At 40.6% G+C, this 14363-nt stretch overlaps 1 protein-coding gene across 5 annotated transcripts in view; it reads right to left on the bottom strand.

Moving 5' to 3' along the window:
* Positions 1 to 556: 556 nt before the first annotated feature.
* The window catches only part of ZBTB35 (zinc finger and BTB domain containing 35), a 29471-nt gene continuing 15664 nt past the window's right edge, over positions 557 to 14363 (bottom strand). For 4 of the 5 annotated variants that reach the window (XM_090038016.1, XM_090038020.1, XM_090038018.1 and 1 more), the window contains exons 5-7: positions 12496 to 13184; positions 4085 to 4215; positions 557 to 2760 (exon numbers count right to left, since the gene is read on the bottom strand). In XM_090038016.1, coding sequence (XP_089894142.1) covers positions 2086 to 2760; positions 4085 to 4215; positions 12496 to 13184 — 1495 coding nt within the window. In that variant the 3' untranslated portion in view covers positions 557 to 2085. The remainder of the gene's footprint in view (positions 2761 to 4084; positions 4216 to 12495; positions 13185 to 14363) is intronic. The other variant, XM_090038017.1, reaches the window with a different exon arrangement.

Genomic DNA, 14363 nt, shown 5'->3' with positions numbered 1-14363 from the left:
TACCCTTTCAGGTACTCTCATCTGCTTTTTACTGGCTTTTTTCTGGTTGTTACTAAAAACATGCAACTCCTGAAGCACATCTGAAGAAATCCTGTAAGTGACTAAAAGAAGTTATCACTTTTGCTTATGTATTTAAATGTTAAATATTCACATTGGTTTTCTAATTACTTACTTTAACTGAAATTAGTGAAACTGAGCATGGTGAATTGACAGAAACCCAACAAAGGAATCAAACACACACAGTGGACCAATTTCTACTCTGTCGTGAACAGGGATAGGCCAAGAACAGAAATAGGCCCTATACTTACAAAACGCATTGATTTTTTAATGTAAACAACAGCATAAACAGAAACAATGCAATCTATTTCTCAAGTTGCTGGAGAGCTTAATGTACATCCATATTTATAGTGGAATAGTCTCTTAAGGGAAATGATGGAAGATAAGAATCATTTAGAATGAGACTAGATTAAGCACCTGGATTCAAGAGGAAGAGTAATACCGTACTTTCAGGAGCATAAACAAAATAATCAAATCAGTGTAAGCAGTCCTGCAGATCTTAAGATTTTGTAAGAATTTAATTGCATAAAATGTTTCCTTCCTCAGTTATGAGAATAAATATTCCTGTTAATGAGAAGTGGTGAACACCCCTGCATTTTGCTAAAAAAATCTGTGGAAAATGAAAATCCTTAGCATTCTTGAAAAGAAATTCAAACACTTAAGTTCCATATATGGAGCTAATTATTCTATCAAAGCAAATCTGGAAAAAGTTCATTTTCATTAATGAGATAAGAATCTGGCCTATAATTATTACACTAGAAGAAGAGGGAATACTTTACAACATTACAGCTAAATAAACTTTCTTACCATTTGTATATAGATAACAAGTGCTAAAACTGAAGACAATTATTTCCTAATTTATTGGATGAAGCAAATAATGCCAAAGTTTCTTTTGTGGTTGGTACTGTTTTATTGTCTAATAATACTGATTAAAATATTTACAGTCCTACTTTTAAATGCACAGTTTAGCACTCATACCTATGGCTTTAATTTTTAGCACAAGATTTTTGGGTCATGTCAGAGCAAGTTTCATTAAAAAAAAAAAAAGAAAAAAAAGCAAGCCAGGAACCTGATATATCTTACAGACATGGTTTCTATCCATGTGTTTTTAAATGTATTCATAAAACGAAGCTTTTAAAAACATCTGGTGAAAAGAGGATTTTAATTCAGCTCATATTTAACAGATTTGGCTGAATTTTTCCTATATTAAGTAGTCCTCTTCAGGACTCTCACAACGTGGAAGCCATTTCTTCCTCCATTCCCATTTAAATTGCATGAAAAAAAATATAGCTGACAAGGTGAAGCAAAAATATAAAGCACTATAACATTATCTACATTGCTTTTTACTGCATTAGCTTCTTAACCCCTCTAGGAGCTTTGTGGAAGTTTAATTAGTCAGTTTTAAAAAGGCACAAGAATTTTTGCGCTTCAAGAACTCAATAGTGCCAACACTTCTCCTCAGTCTAGAACTTCAAAATTTCTAGCCTGAAAAAAGGCTGCTCAATTAAGAAGAAAGTAAAGTGAGGATTGCTGCTACTGTAAGGCATTGTTTCTGGATGACAAACTGATCTGAGCTTTTTCTAGATGTGTAAACCAACTGTTCTTAAATATCCACACATACATTAGAATGCACAGATTCTACTTTTTTTTGTTTTTACTGCCACACACACACACAGACACACACATACACACAAAATATATTAAGAAGAGCTTGCTTCTGCAAAAAAAAAAAAAAAAAGTCAGTGACAACTACATACATCAGGGCATGGTATTCCACCAGTTATTAAGCTTCCCATAAAGCTGCCCATTGCTGGAACAATTTTTGCTCCATGCTATTACAAGAAAAGGGAAAATCCTTTCTGCAGTAACAAGACGAGACTTATATATGAAATATTCTAACTTTGGTCCACTTCTCTGGTTTCCTAAGGGCAGCAGTATTGGAAAGCTGACCACTGATGGTGCAAAACTCAATGCAAAAGTTAACAAAATAATTTGGTATTTCATTCCTAAAAATGCATGGTCCAGTCATTAGTTTTCAGCATCCACTTTTTCATCTGATGTGTCCACTATTTGTTGAGTTTTTAAATCTTCAGCTTGGTCATGATCGTCTGTATTTGTTTCCATCTCACCTACTCGACCAGGTCCACTTTCCTCCAGGTCCCTCTGATTCAAGTTTTCAGTCTCTATTTGTTCTGGATCGGCTTCCTCTACAAGTTCTGCCTGTACCTCCTGCATTTTTATCTGATTTACATGTTCAACATGAAGCTCCTCTACATGTACTTCAGCACCGTGGTCAGTCTGAATATGTTCCACTTCTAAGTAACTGATCTGTACCTGCTCTTGTAGGTCATCCATGTGTGTACCTTTTACCCGATTGTCCTGTATAAGATCAGGATGCACCTGTTCCACAGTTACTTGTGCAGGGTCCACTTGTACCTGAATTACGGGTAGCACATGAACTTGCTCTACTTGTTCTATAATAGTCATTGAAGTCACTGGTTCAGTTTCCACAGCTTCCACTGGGAGAATCTCCTCAGCCACTATTCGCTCTGAAATGTCATGAATGTCTTTGAGATGACGTCTCAGTTCACTGCCTTGCATAAACCACAAATCACAGAAGGTACAATGGTTGGGTTTTTCCCCTGTGTGTATTACCAAGTGATCTTTAAATTGATCCCAGCTGTTAAACACACTGTTACATACCTGAAATAACAGATGCAATATGTTAAGCAATGCTAATAAAAAACTGACAAAGAAAAGTACATTGCATATTCTGGATCAGAGGTTAGATTATTAGGCTGTAATTTCTTTTTAGAAGGATTTTAAAAAGTTATGGATTAATACAAATCTGGCAAGAGAAATCTGGAATTATTACAAGTAGATTATTTCAGAAGTTGAATATGCCACTTAAATTCTGGCCTGTGCCTACCATGAAGATAGTGATATACCCTTGGCACTTATACATTGGTTCTTCATTTTTTATGAAAATGAAGAATATTTTAAATGTGCAATTCATATATTGTATTCCACTTTGCTCCTGAGGAAAATCAGATCAGAGAGCTCTGGCCATCCCTTTTCCTCTACCAGTTCAAAAGTTACGCAGTAAAGTTGCCAAACTACTGAAGAAAGCATTATGCCTTTTTCCTAAAATTAAGATAAGGTTCTGGTGGCACTGCCAATTTGAAGCTTGCCCAACATTTGCCACCAAACCATAAAAAACAACAAATGAATGCCCATACTTTTAGCTCCTTACAACTTTGGCAGATTTGACAGTTTAGACTTTAATTCCTCATGCCAGGTGTCTTTTTTTTTTTGTAAATTTCAGTTAGAGTAGTTTAGCCATTTCTAAGAACAGACCTCGAGAAAAAAAAATACATTGTTATGTTGGCTATATTAAAAAAAATAAAAAAAAATAAAAAATGTGATGACCTTTTCCTTGTATTCCCATGCTTTTGAACAGAGACTGGACGTTTGGAAGGTGGTAGCAGTTGTGAGAAGTGCCTGTGAAAAAACATCTCCATCTGGCTAAGTTATAAAGCCACTGTTGTTTTCAAATGCTCAGTAAAGCCTTTGATTTTAAATGTGAAAATCTTGAAAGATTCCATCCACCTCAAGAGCAATTAAGCCTCTCACAGCTCCTAGTGCTATTTAGGCTGCGTATACACCATCTCTACATTACAAATGACCATATTTTACTCCTTCAACTGGTACTGGCTGGGCAAGGAGACTGACATTGGGCTGAGAATCCTGTGGAGAAGACAAGGAGGGAGCGAGCAAGGACTAGGAATAAGGCATGGAGCCAAGAATGCAGAATACACAGGACTGAGACAGTAACAGGCTGGAGAGTATGGGGGAAAAACCAGTCAGGCTTGAGGAAAAGAACAGGCAGAAAAGAGAGTAACAGTCTTTTGTCCACGACAGAACACTGCTTTAGGGCTGAGGAGAACCAAGATTCCCACTTTAGTGCTCTTGAGCCACTAGTGGTGAGCATCCTCAGACTCTCCACCTGCCTCTTCTTATTACATACCTGGCATTCATACAGTTTCTTTCTTCCCTTTTTAGCTCCAGCTCCAGACTGACAGGCGGTCAAGTGACATTTGAGTGTGCTATTTCTAGCAAAACGTTCATGACAGTTTGGACATTCAAACGGTTTTTCACCTATTGAGAAAGAAGCAGGAATTTATAGACATATAGAAAGAATAAATTGTTTTAGCTTTTTATTATATAAAATTACGGGATCATAGGAAAGTCGGGCTGGAAGGGACCTCACAAGGTTATCTAGTCCAGCACCCTGCTCAAGGCAGGAGCATCCCTGACTAAACCACTGAAAGCATGCGTTTGTCCAAACTGCTCTTTAAAGATTTCCAGGGATGAAGACTCCAGTTTCTCTAGGTAGCCTGTTCCCGTGCTTGGCCACCCTCAGACTCAGGCAGTTCTTCCCACTATCCGATATATTAATATAATATACATGTATATTACTGGCAGTTTAAGGATTTGGAAATAATCTTTTGAATGTGTAAGAGAAAGTAAGATTATACTAATAAAAGGGTTGTTTAATTTAATTTAAACCAAAAGAAGCAAAGGAAGCAGTGGCTGCTGATATTCACACCAACTATAGGCTATGGGGGAAAAATGATGCAATTGCTAGCTAGCTGTTTTTAATGGAATCATTACTTGCATGTGGAAGTTATATAACTTCATAAGGAACCCTTTTTTGGTAAGGCTTTGGTTTCATCCAAACAGTATTATAACTTGTTAAAATGAAAAACTAAAGCAAGGACTGAAACTGAAAAATTGCAAACAGCTTTGCATTACTTATGTCCACTTCAATGAAGTGTGTGTTTGTTATTCAACAGAAACTGTGAAAGTCACATTTGTTTCAGAGTTAACAGAAATCAGTAATAATTCTCCTAAAATTGGTAAAACTCTTCCAGGACAAAGCGACTTAATATTTTATTAAGTTTGGTAACTTCATTTCAAATCACATACACCAGACTTAACAGAGCAACAAGTCGACAAAATGCTTCACAAAAAACCTTCCACAGTATGACAAATTCAAAAAGCACCTGTTATTTACCATAAAAAGGAGAAAAGTAAGAGCTAGAATACAGTTAAGTAAAAACAGCCATTCAGTGATAAAAATAGGCACTACTATTTACTTCTTTCATCTTACAAAAATAAAGTTACCTGCAACAAAATTAAAGAGTATAATTGCAAGTGAAAACAAGGATATATTTTCTGACACTCAATTAATAATTTACCCATGAAACCCACTGACAGTGCAATATAATTGAATCAGGTTATTTACAAAGGATGAGATATTTATATGAATCACAACATCTACAGTTATGATGGCTAAGACTGAAATGGATGCCCCAAAACACTGATAGCTTTTTTAAGCACTCAGCTGAGACTGGAAACAAATTTTATTTCTGCTTCTGAAGAAAAAAAATATTTTCTTAAGTGCTTGAATGTCTAAAACTGACACGTAAAAATCATCAACTGTCTTTAAATGTTTGAGTGGATGGACTTCTGAAATAATAAGATCAATATATAAACTAGGGCTGTCCAACTGCAGTGTGTATGCTGGACAATGCACACACCATAAGCTGTGGGGGTGGGCCTCCAGGAGTTCCCCCTCCTCGGCTGCTCGCTGATCAGGTAGCACTGATGGTGCACAGCCCCTCCCAGATCCTCCCCCTCAACATGGCAGTGGAATAGGAGGCTTAAGGAACTTGTGGACTCCCAGTTAGACAGCCTTGATATAAACCAAATCCCAGGATCCACTGACAGGACAGTCACACAAGGATGCTGCTGGGAATAGAAAAGGAAAAGAAAAAAGAATAAAAGAAAAAAAATAAGGGAGACCATAGGGGGGGAAAGAGCTGGATGCATGAGAGGAAGAAAAAAAAAAAAAATCACCCATACAGGAAGATAGGAAATTCTCAGTATCCTCTAGGTTGTTCTGACAGTGGATGCCAGGATATTAAACCAAGCAAAAGCAAAGCAGTTAACTCCAGAACCAGTTAACTCCTGACAGCTAGATACCACAAACCCTGTTAGTCAACAATTCTGGGCTTCATTGGAGCAATGTAGAGAACATACAAAGGGAAAGCTCTAGGCACCACAGATCAGTATCCACACTTTAGCTTCATCCTGATTCCACCGGGCTCCTCATTTATAAGAGAGCACAAAACAAACTGCCACTCAATAAATGGGCACACACACTATCTTTTAGCTGAAATCCTTGAATGCAGGATAAAAATCAATGATTAAAAAAACAAACAAACCCCAAACTCCAAAAAACAAAAAAACCAACCCCAGATTTTTTATTTAAATTGGATTTTTTTTATTTAATTGTATTTTTATTTTTGTTAAGATACTTCTTTAAAAAAAAAAAAACTATATAAAAAGATAGTCTTAATTTAAGCTATATTAAAGCTCAAAGATATCATTCTAGAATAGGGATTATAACTTCTAATTATATACTTTTTGAGATCACATATTCATGTAGCCTTTTTAGAAAAATTTTATAAATAGGTCACAATAGGCCATAGACTATATTAGGGGCCCAATCTTATGGGGTTCCCAGAGGCTGCTCTATAGATTGGTAAAGATTAAAGAAAACCATTCTATCCAATAGGACTCTGTGCTTAGTCTTGAAGAATCTATTAATCATCTCTGCGATGCTCAGTTTCAGTTCTCAAACCGTAGATTTGTCTCTCGAGAGATAGCATCCTTGTTAACAGCAGTGTATGAAGATGAGATATAACAGACCTGATTACCTACCCATCAGCTCTATTGTCTCCCCGCAAGTTTGTGTACATGGAGTCAAGCCCTTAACCTCCTGAAACTCTGCACTTTTAGAGAAAGGTAAATGAATAGAGGATTGTTGGAGGTGGAGTAGATCTGGGCAAGGAGAAGGTATCAAGATAAATGCAAGGAGGGAGGGACAGTAGGAACAAAAAGAAACATTTTGAGCAGAGGATTCCAGAACTTTGAGTACAGCCTCTCCACTAATTTGAGATCTAGTGAGGAAATGGTATGGCAGAGGGGAAAACCTATCATGGCAGCAGGCTTGCCAGGCCATAAGAGAGAGAAGAAATCAAAGATGAGAAGAAATCTAGAATAAAGTGAAGGAAGTCTGAAAATAACAACATATGACTGCAATGGTCATTTGATGTCCTCCTAATATAGCATGGCAAAGATATCCTCCAAATATCTGTGATTAATCTAGTGAATAGGAGATAGTTCACCTCCCAATGGCTTCACAAGTATCTGCTTCAATTAGCTTTGGTAAATAACATAACCAAGTCATATTGCTATGCACGCTTGCAAACTTGATTACCCAGAGATAAACCCAGAGATTTTGAATAAGAACTCAAAGTGTAAAAAAAATTCTGACTTGGTGTCGTTTTTTAAACTGCAGCAAGTTTTAGCATAGGTACTCCATAATTATACTTTTAAGCAATGTTTTTGTACCTACTTATATATAGTACAAACTATGCGCAGTTGGTTTGTTTCAAGGGCCAAATCAGTTCCAAATTCTACTGGGCAAAACCCAATAGTCAAGCTCCAAGTTTTGACTGAGTAGAACTCAATCATTCAAGTCTGTATGGCTCTACCAACAGCCAAGTATCCTCCTTCCCAGACTCATCAGCCTGGGGCTTCAGGAACTCCCTAACTCTGTAGCAGACATCCTACATGCAAGTCCAGGGCCCAGAAAACCTGGGATTCAGATACCCGCAACCTCAGTTGCTCTTAGCCAAAAGGCCAGGGAGCAAGTCAGAAGGAAAGCAAAAAGGCCATTACCACAAAATTGTGTAGTCAAGTCTCTTGTATTTGAGGAAACTCACAGGGATCAGCAGGCCAGAAGTGCCAGGGTCAAGCCCCGGGGAAAGCCACATTTTTAGCCCTCAAGAGACCTGGTGATCATAGTATTTCCTCTGCATAATATTAATCAAAAGCCAAAAAGCTTATAATTTACCACATGGTTCATTGGGCTGGGCCCCAACAGTCAACAGCATTTCAGGCCGTGGTGACCCCATGGCTCAGAACTACTCAGTATGTGTATGTATTCAGATACCCCCTAACAAAAGATCCATGTGCTAATTAGCCCCAACTCATGACTGGAACAAGGGGTTCTTGGCATAAGGGCCCCATTTGATGATGTTTGCCAGACATTTAAGGCTGATGAAGAAATAGGAATCATTGGTAGTGGGAAAGAAAGGCACAGCTCATCTGTGGGAATGGAGAAAAACACAATGCAGTCAATGTAGTGGCTCATTAGGACTTACAAAGGAATTAATTATGAAGGGGACTGCACTTAATGGGCACTACCATGCCTTATTCAAAGATACCATAAATCCTTTTGTCTCTGATCAAGAGCGCTTGCAAATAAATAGCAGCCTCTTGTGGGCCAAGATCACTTTGAATTGCACTGTGTCCTTAAGGGTAGAGACCTGTCCAATGCACTGTGGGTAGACCCCCCCCCAAGAATCTCTTATAGTCTCCCAATGGGAGGATCTTGGCTAAACATTATATTTTTATGGAGAAGAGAGATTTCTCCCTAGCTTCCTCCTTTGGCCTTTTAGCTAAGGGCAAGTGAGACTTGGGAGCCTCTGAACTCCAAGGCCTCTAGACATGGGGCCTGCACATAGGGTTTGGGAGTATCTGAAGCCTCAGGCTGAAGTCTGGGAGGGAGGATACTTGCCAGTGGGAGTGTCACACACAGACTTGAACGATTGAGTTCTGCTCAGTTGAAAGAATTTGGAACTAATTTGGCTAATTTGGCCTGACAAACAAAATTACTACCCCCCGCCCCCCCCCCCCAAAAAAACCAAACCAAAACACCCCAAAAGCAAATAAACCTGGCAGTTTTAAAAATACTACGATCACTTGGATGGTTTTGCTAGGTTGAAGCCTGTTTCTTGCACTCTGGGCATGCTGACCCCTGTGAGTTTCCCTAAACAGAGGAGACTCAACCACATAATTTTGTGGTAATTGGGGACTGCTTTCTTGCTTTTCTTCTAGCTTGCTCCCTGGCCTTTTGGCTAAGAGCAAGTGAGATTCGGGGCATCTAAGCCCCAGGGTCCCTGGGCTTGCACGTAGGATATCTGCTACAGATCTGGAGAGTACCTGAAGCCCCAGACTAACAAGTCTGGGAAGGAGGATACTTGGTTAGTGGTAGAGCCACACAGACTTGAATGACTGAGCTCTGCTCAGTCGGAGTCTTAGAACTTGACTATTTGGTTTTGCCGAACAGAATTCGGAACCGATTTGGCCCTTGAAACAAAAAAGTGGTGGCTCCCATCAGTATGTTTGCCCATATGGGCCATGTATTTGATAGTCATGCTCTGTATTGACTGTACTTAATCAACTTCATAGCCAGCTTCCATTACTGAGGACATGCTGCTTTGGGCAACAGTTTAATGGCAGATAAAGTATTTAATGAGATTTCCTTGTATTGAAATGTAAGATGGGGATCTTTTTTTCACCCCATGCTGATTGGGAAAAAATAACACATCTTATAATCAAGTAAATATGATACTTTGAGACTGATCAAATCACTAACTGCACTATATATAGTTCATATTTTCAAAATTGTATCTTACTGAAACTAACTCATGATGTGCAATCAAGATATTGTTATTTCCCCTCTAAATGTGAAGTAATGCGATAAAGAGAATGCATCTTGCCTGGTTGACATTGCCATAACTATTTTGCAAATTAGTTTTTTTGGGATTGATATACGAATCCAAAGAGAGTGCAGTTTAGTTGTACACAGCACATTCAAGAAGCTCAGACAGAAGAGAGCTGGGTGAGTCAGGAAAAGCCTTTTCATTACCAAGTTGCATGGAGGATGTACTTACTGATATTAGTGAGAATTTTGTTAATTTTCCTTGGCAGATACTGAAATCAATCTGTCACTATATCAAACATGCTGTTAGCCTGGCATTGCTAATTAACAATTCTATTAATGCCCAACATGCCAGACTTTCATTTTGCAATTCCATTTTTATACTATTTGCTACAGAGTTTGCCAAATATTAAGTGTGGTCCTAAGGGCCTACTGAGGGTCAGTGAAAGTCTCCCAGTGATATCAGACCTACCAGCAAGTTTAACTTAAAGCTTTAAGCTACTTTTTAACTATTTACTTTGTTTGTCTCTTTGAAAGCCAAATTTTGTTTTTGCCGTAATATTTATACAGTGTCAAGAAATTCAAACAGGATATGGAAAATAAGTACATCTAGAATGCCTTCAACATAGTGACACAAACTTGTTTTGTTTTGCCCTAAAATAGCCCACTGTCAAATAAACACCAGCTCTGGTGTAATCTGTTATTTTGCCAATCCAGTATAAGCTATTTTCCTTAAAGTCATCATGCACATTTTCTGTAGGGTTACTTAAACGTAGCTTGGTTATAATTAGGGTGACTGTACATCCTGGTTTGGCTGGGACAGTCCCAGATTTTGAAGGGTGGCCTTGGCTGGTTGGTGAAAATTAAAATGAGAATCCTGGCATTGCAGGGGTCTGAGGTATAGCCCAGAGAGGAGGTGAAGTGGTACGGTGCGCCAGGCAGCTCCGCCTCCCTGATAGAAGGCACCTACGCCTGTGGCTGCCAGCCTGTGCCTGCAGCAGCGCCGCTGACTTGCAGGGGAAGGTGGGGAAAGTGTCTTGGGTATCCTGGATTTCCTTATGGTCACCCTACTCATAATTAGGGACCTACCTAATTTGCAGGGACTGGCTCCCAATTTTGTGGGCAGAATGTGAGCCTGGGTAGCCATTTTGTAGGCAGAGCATGGCAGCCCCCTCCCCCCTCCACTGATTGGCTGTGGCCTAGATGGCTGCTCCCCTGCCCCTCCCCCCAACTCCTTGCTGCTGACTGGCTGGGAGGGCTGTCCATCATGCAGGCCCCCCCTCCTGATTGGTGGAGAGGGGTGGGGCCACATGACAGGCAGCCCTCACAGCCAGAAGCAGGGGTGTGGAGGGAGTGGGGCAGCTGCCATCTTGCCCACAGCCCTTCGAAAGGGCAGCTCCCTCTGAGAAGCCAGCATTTTCTTTTCTGTAAGTTTTGTTTTTTTTTTACCTTGCAGATTTCACAGGCAACGCTGGATTTCTCAGAATTCGTGAAACCGCAATTTTGGTAGGTCCCTAGTCACAATGGATCACATTCCCACTTTTAAATGGGCCTGCCTAAATCCTACAATACCTCTACTCACTAGGGCAGGCAGCAGAGGAAGCGTGACGGAAGGGTGCAGGGGAGCAGTATATATGACTGTGCATTTGGAGGAGCAAGGCCCTTCTAAATGACAGTCACAAGATTAAGGAATTATGTAATGTCCGATACCACAAATGAGAAACTTTTTATAGTGAGATCACAAGTAATGTGGTAGAGATTCACAAGGATCTCAGCAAAAATAGGAAAAAACAGTGGTCTAATTTTAAAAATAAAATAAAAAAATCTAGTGCTGTCAACCAATTAAACTGTTTGATCACAATTAGTTGTGCGATTAAAAAAAATTAGTCACAACTAACCACAATTTTAATCACATGGCTAAAAACTTAGTTATGCACAGGAAAACTAAGTTATGCAAAATTATGCAGGTACTTTTTATGCTTGGGAGGGGGTGTTCTACATACCCTGGCAGGACATGTGATACTGTGAGTCAGGAGTGAGGGACAGCAGCAGGGTTGGGGGGGTCTGTGGCTTGGGAGTGAGGGGTAGACATGCAGACACACAGACACACCACCCAGCAGGTAAGTGTGTGGGGGCGGGGGGAAGAGTGTGAAGGGCAGATTGAGGCCCCCCACAGTGGGGGACGGAGTGGGGCAGAGGTAGGTGAATGGGACCCTGGGGCCAGGTGGGGTTATGGGACACCACTGCAGCTCATCCACGGTGTATGTGCGTGGGGGGAGGGGCTCCCGCTGATGCATGCACCCCCAGGTTTGTATGTGGGGTGGAGATAGGTTGCTGCTGTGTGCTGGGCTCTGTGCCCTGCTGCCGTTGCCCTAGGAACCGTGCAACACCAGGCTGTGCCTCCTGCCAGCAGGCAGGGGATGTGGCACAGCCAGTGCATGGCACTCAGGACAAACGCACTGGGGCAAATAGCCCAGCTTGCAGCAGCAGTCCACCTCTGCCCTGTGCACAAATCTGAGGGGCACATGCGCCTCATGTCTTCCCAGGGGATGCGCGCAGAAGTCTTTAGAAGTCTTGTTTTTTGACAAATGTCTAATGATATTGGAGATTTCCATGAATAAATGTTATTCATTAAGATTTGCATTCACTACTAGGTAAAAATCAGATTTAGAGTTTGTAATAACAGGAAGCATTTTTCAGGCATATGGTCCCGCCCCCCCCCCCCCCCCCCCCACAAAAGAAAATCAAATCAAAACCAAAGGAATAGGAACATGCCTGAAATACAGAAATGTTTTTACCTGTGTGTTTCCGCAGGTGTTCTTTAAAGTGTCCAAAGTGGTCAAACTGTTTATCACAGTACTGGCATACATGTATTTTTTTGCCAGGTTTTGGCTTCTTGCTGGCACCACCTTCATCAAGGTGGTAACAGGTGAGGTGCTGTTTCAATGCACTCTCTCGTAGGTACCTTTTATTGCATATGTCACACTTGTAACTCTCAGTGGAGTGAGTTTTCATGTGTTCCTTAAAATGGTAAAACAATTTAAATGAACGGTTACATTTCTCACAGTGGAATAAATTGTTCACGTGAGACAGCTGAAGTTCCACAATTTCAATACCTTCTACCTGTTTGCATGTGGGATCAGTTGCAGTGTCACCTTCTTCTTGGATGTGGCATTCTCTCCCCCCTTGGCGATACTTGCTGGTGATATCTGCCAGAAGAGCCAAAGCAGACTCATCTGACGTATCTGTAGTCTGTATATATTTTATAGACTGCTCTGCTGATGCCACTTCCTCAAGTGTTTCAATGCTGTCATCTTCCACTTCAATTGTCCCTTCAGCAATCTCCACCTCAATTTCAACAGGCTCTGATTCTGCTGATGGCAACGTTTCTGTGATAACATTGGAGGTTTCAGCTATCTTCCTCTTTTTGGTTTTATTTTTACCTTGTGTTTGATTGGAGTCTAGTGGTGATGAATTTTCTTTGTTCCTGTAACGTGGGTGTATGTAAACAGTCAATATCTAAACCCAATAACAATTTTTTGCAACGTACTGAATGTACACTAACTTATTCAAGCAGTATTAAAAAAGGTATTCAGAAGCACCACACAATATTAATTACATTCTATTTAAGAAATTAATTAGCATAGTTCAGGGGTTGGCAGAGTGCCAAAACCACCTGCAACCTCAACTTGTAAGATGTTGGTGTGCCAGGGGTGGACAGCAGGGTAGCTGTGAGGGGCCTGATCCTTGTTGTGGCAGTGCAGCCCCAGCTCCTTCCCTGTCACACACTCCGAGGCACACATGCCAAGCAACATGCCTTTGTGTGCCATGCTTTGGTACCTGTGCCAGGGGTTGCTTACCCCTGATCTAGTTCCTGCTGCTGAATGTCAGGGTTAATGGACCAAGTCTGACAGAAGGTCTGGAACACCACTTCTACTTGAAGCTGCCAAGGCATTTTAAACAACTCTACCCAAGATAGACTGAAGGCATGATCTAGTATCAGGCCCCCAAAAGAATGAAGGAGTTGCCATCAGGCTAATTAGTTTCTCACTGGGCTAAACAAACACTCAGGATCCCTGTAAAACATTGCACTTGATGCTTGTGGGGAGGGAACAAGGATGGCTGGGAGGGGAAAAACAAAACAAACAACACCTTTGGCTTGTGTGGCCCAGAGAGGGATCCAAGTTCCCCTGATCACCCTCTGCCTTCCAGGGCCTTTGCTTGTGCTGTACTCTGGGTGATCATAATGCCTGCAGTTCTGCATTGAGATGACGACTTATAATCAAATGTCATGCTCCAAGTCTCCTGCCAGTTGCCTCTATCCTTTTCACACTGCTGATACGTTACTTGGCTTTTGGAACTTTTTTCATTTTTCTTCGGAAGAAACAGAGACTGCAGCTAGAGAGATGGTCTCCCGTGATCTTCAAGGGCACAAAGAAAGTTGCTCATATGCCCAGGATAACATCAAGAGTCAGCTTTAGCACTGGAAATATATTTCACCCTGGTTAGACTGAAAGACATATGGAACTGTACTTTTCTTTATGTGCAGCATGGAACATTATCTCTTCTTGATTCCCTGCATTATAGAGAACTCTAGCCTTGGTGGCATCTTGGAACTCTCCTATTTTCTACCTGTAGTATGCACTTTGAGTCCTCAAAAAACATT

The sequence above is a fragment of the Crocodylus siamensis genome, chromosome 3 (assembly GCF_052110815.1).
Source record: "Crocodylus siamensis isolate JL-2025a chromosome 3, ASM5211081v1, whole genome shotgun sequence".
Classification (NCBI taxonomy): Eukaryota; Metazoa; Chordata; order Crocodylia; family Crocodylidae; genus Crocodylus; species Crocodylus siamensis.
This window is presented reverse-complemented; position numbering and strand designations above follow the sequence as displayed.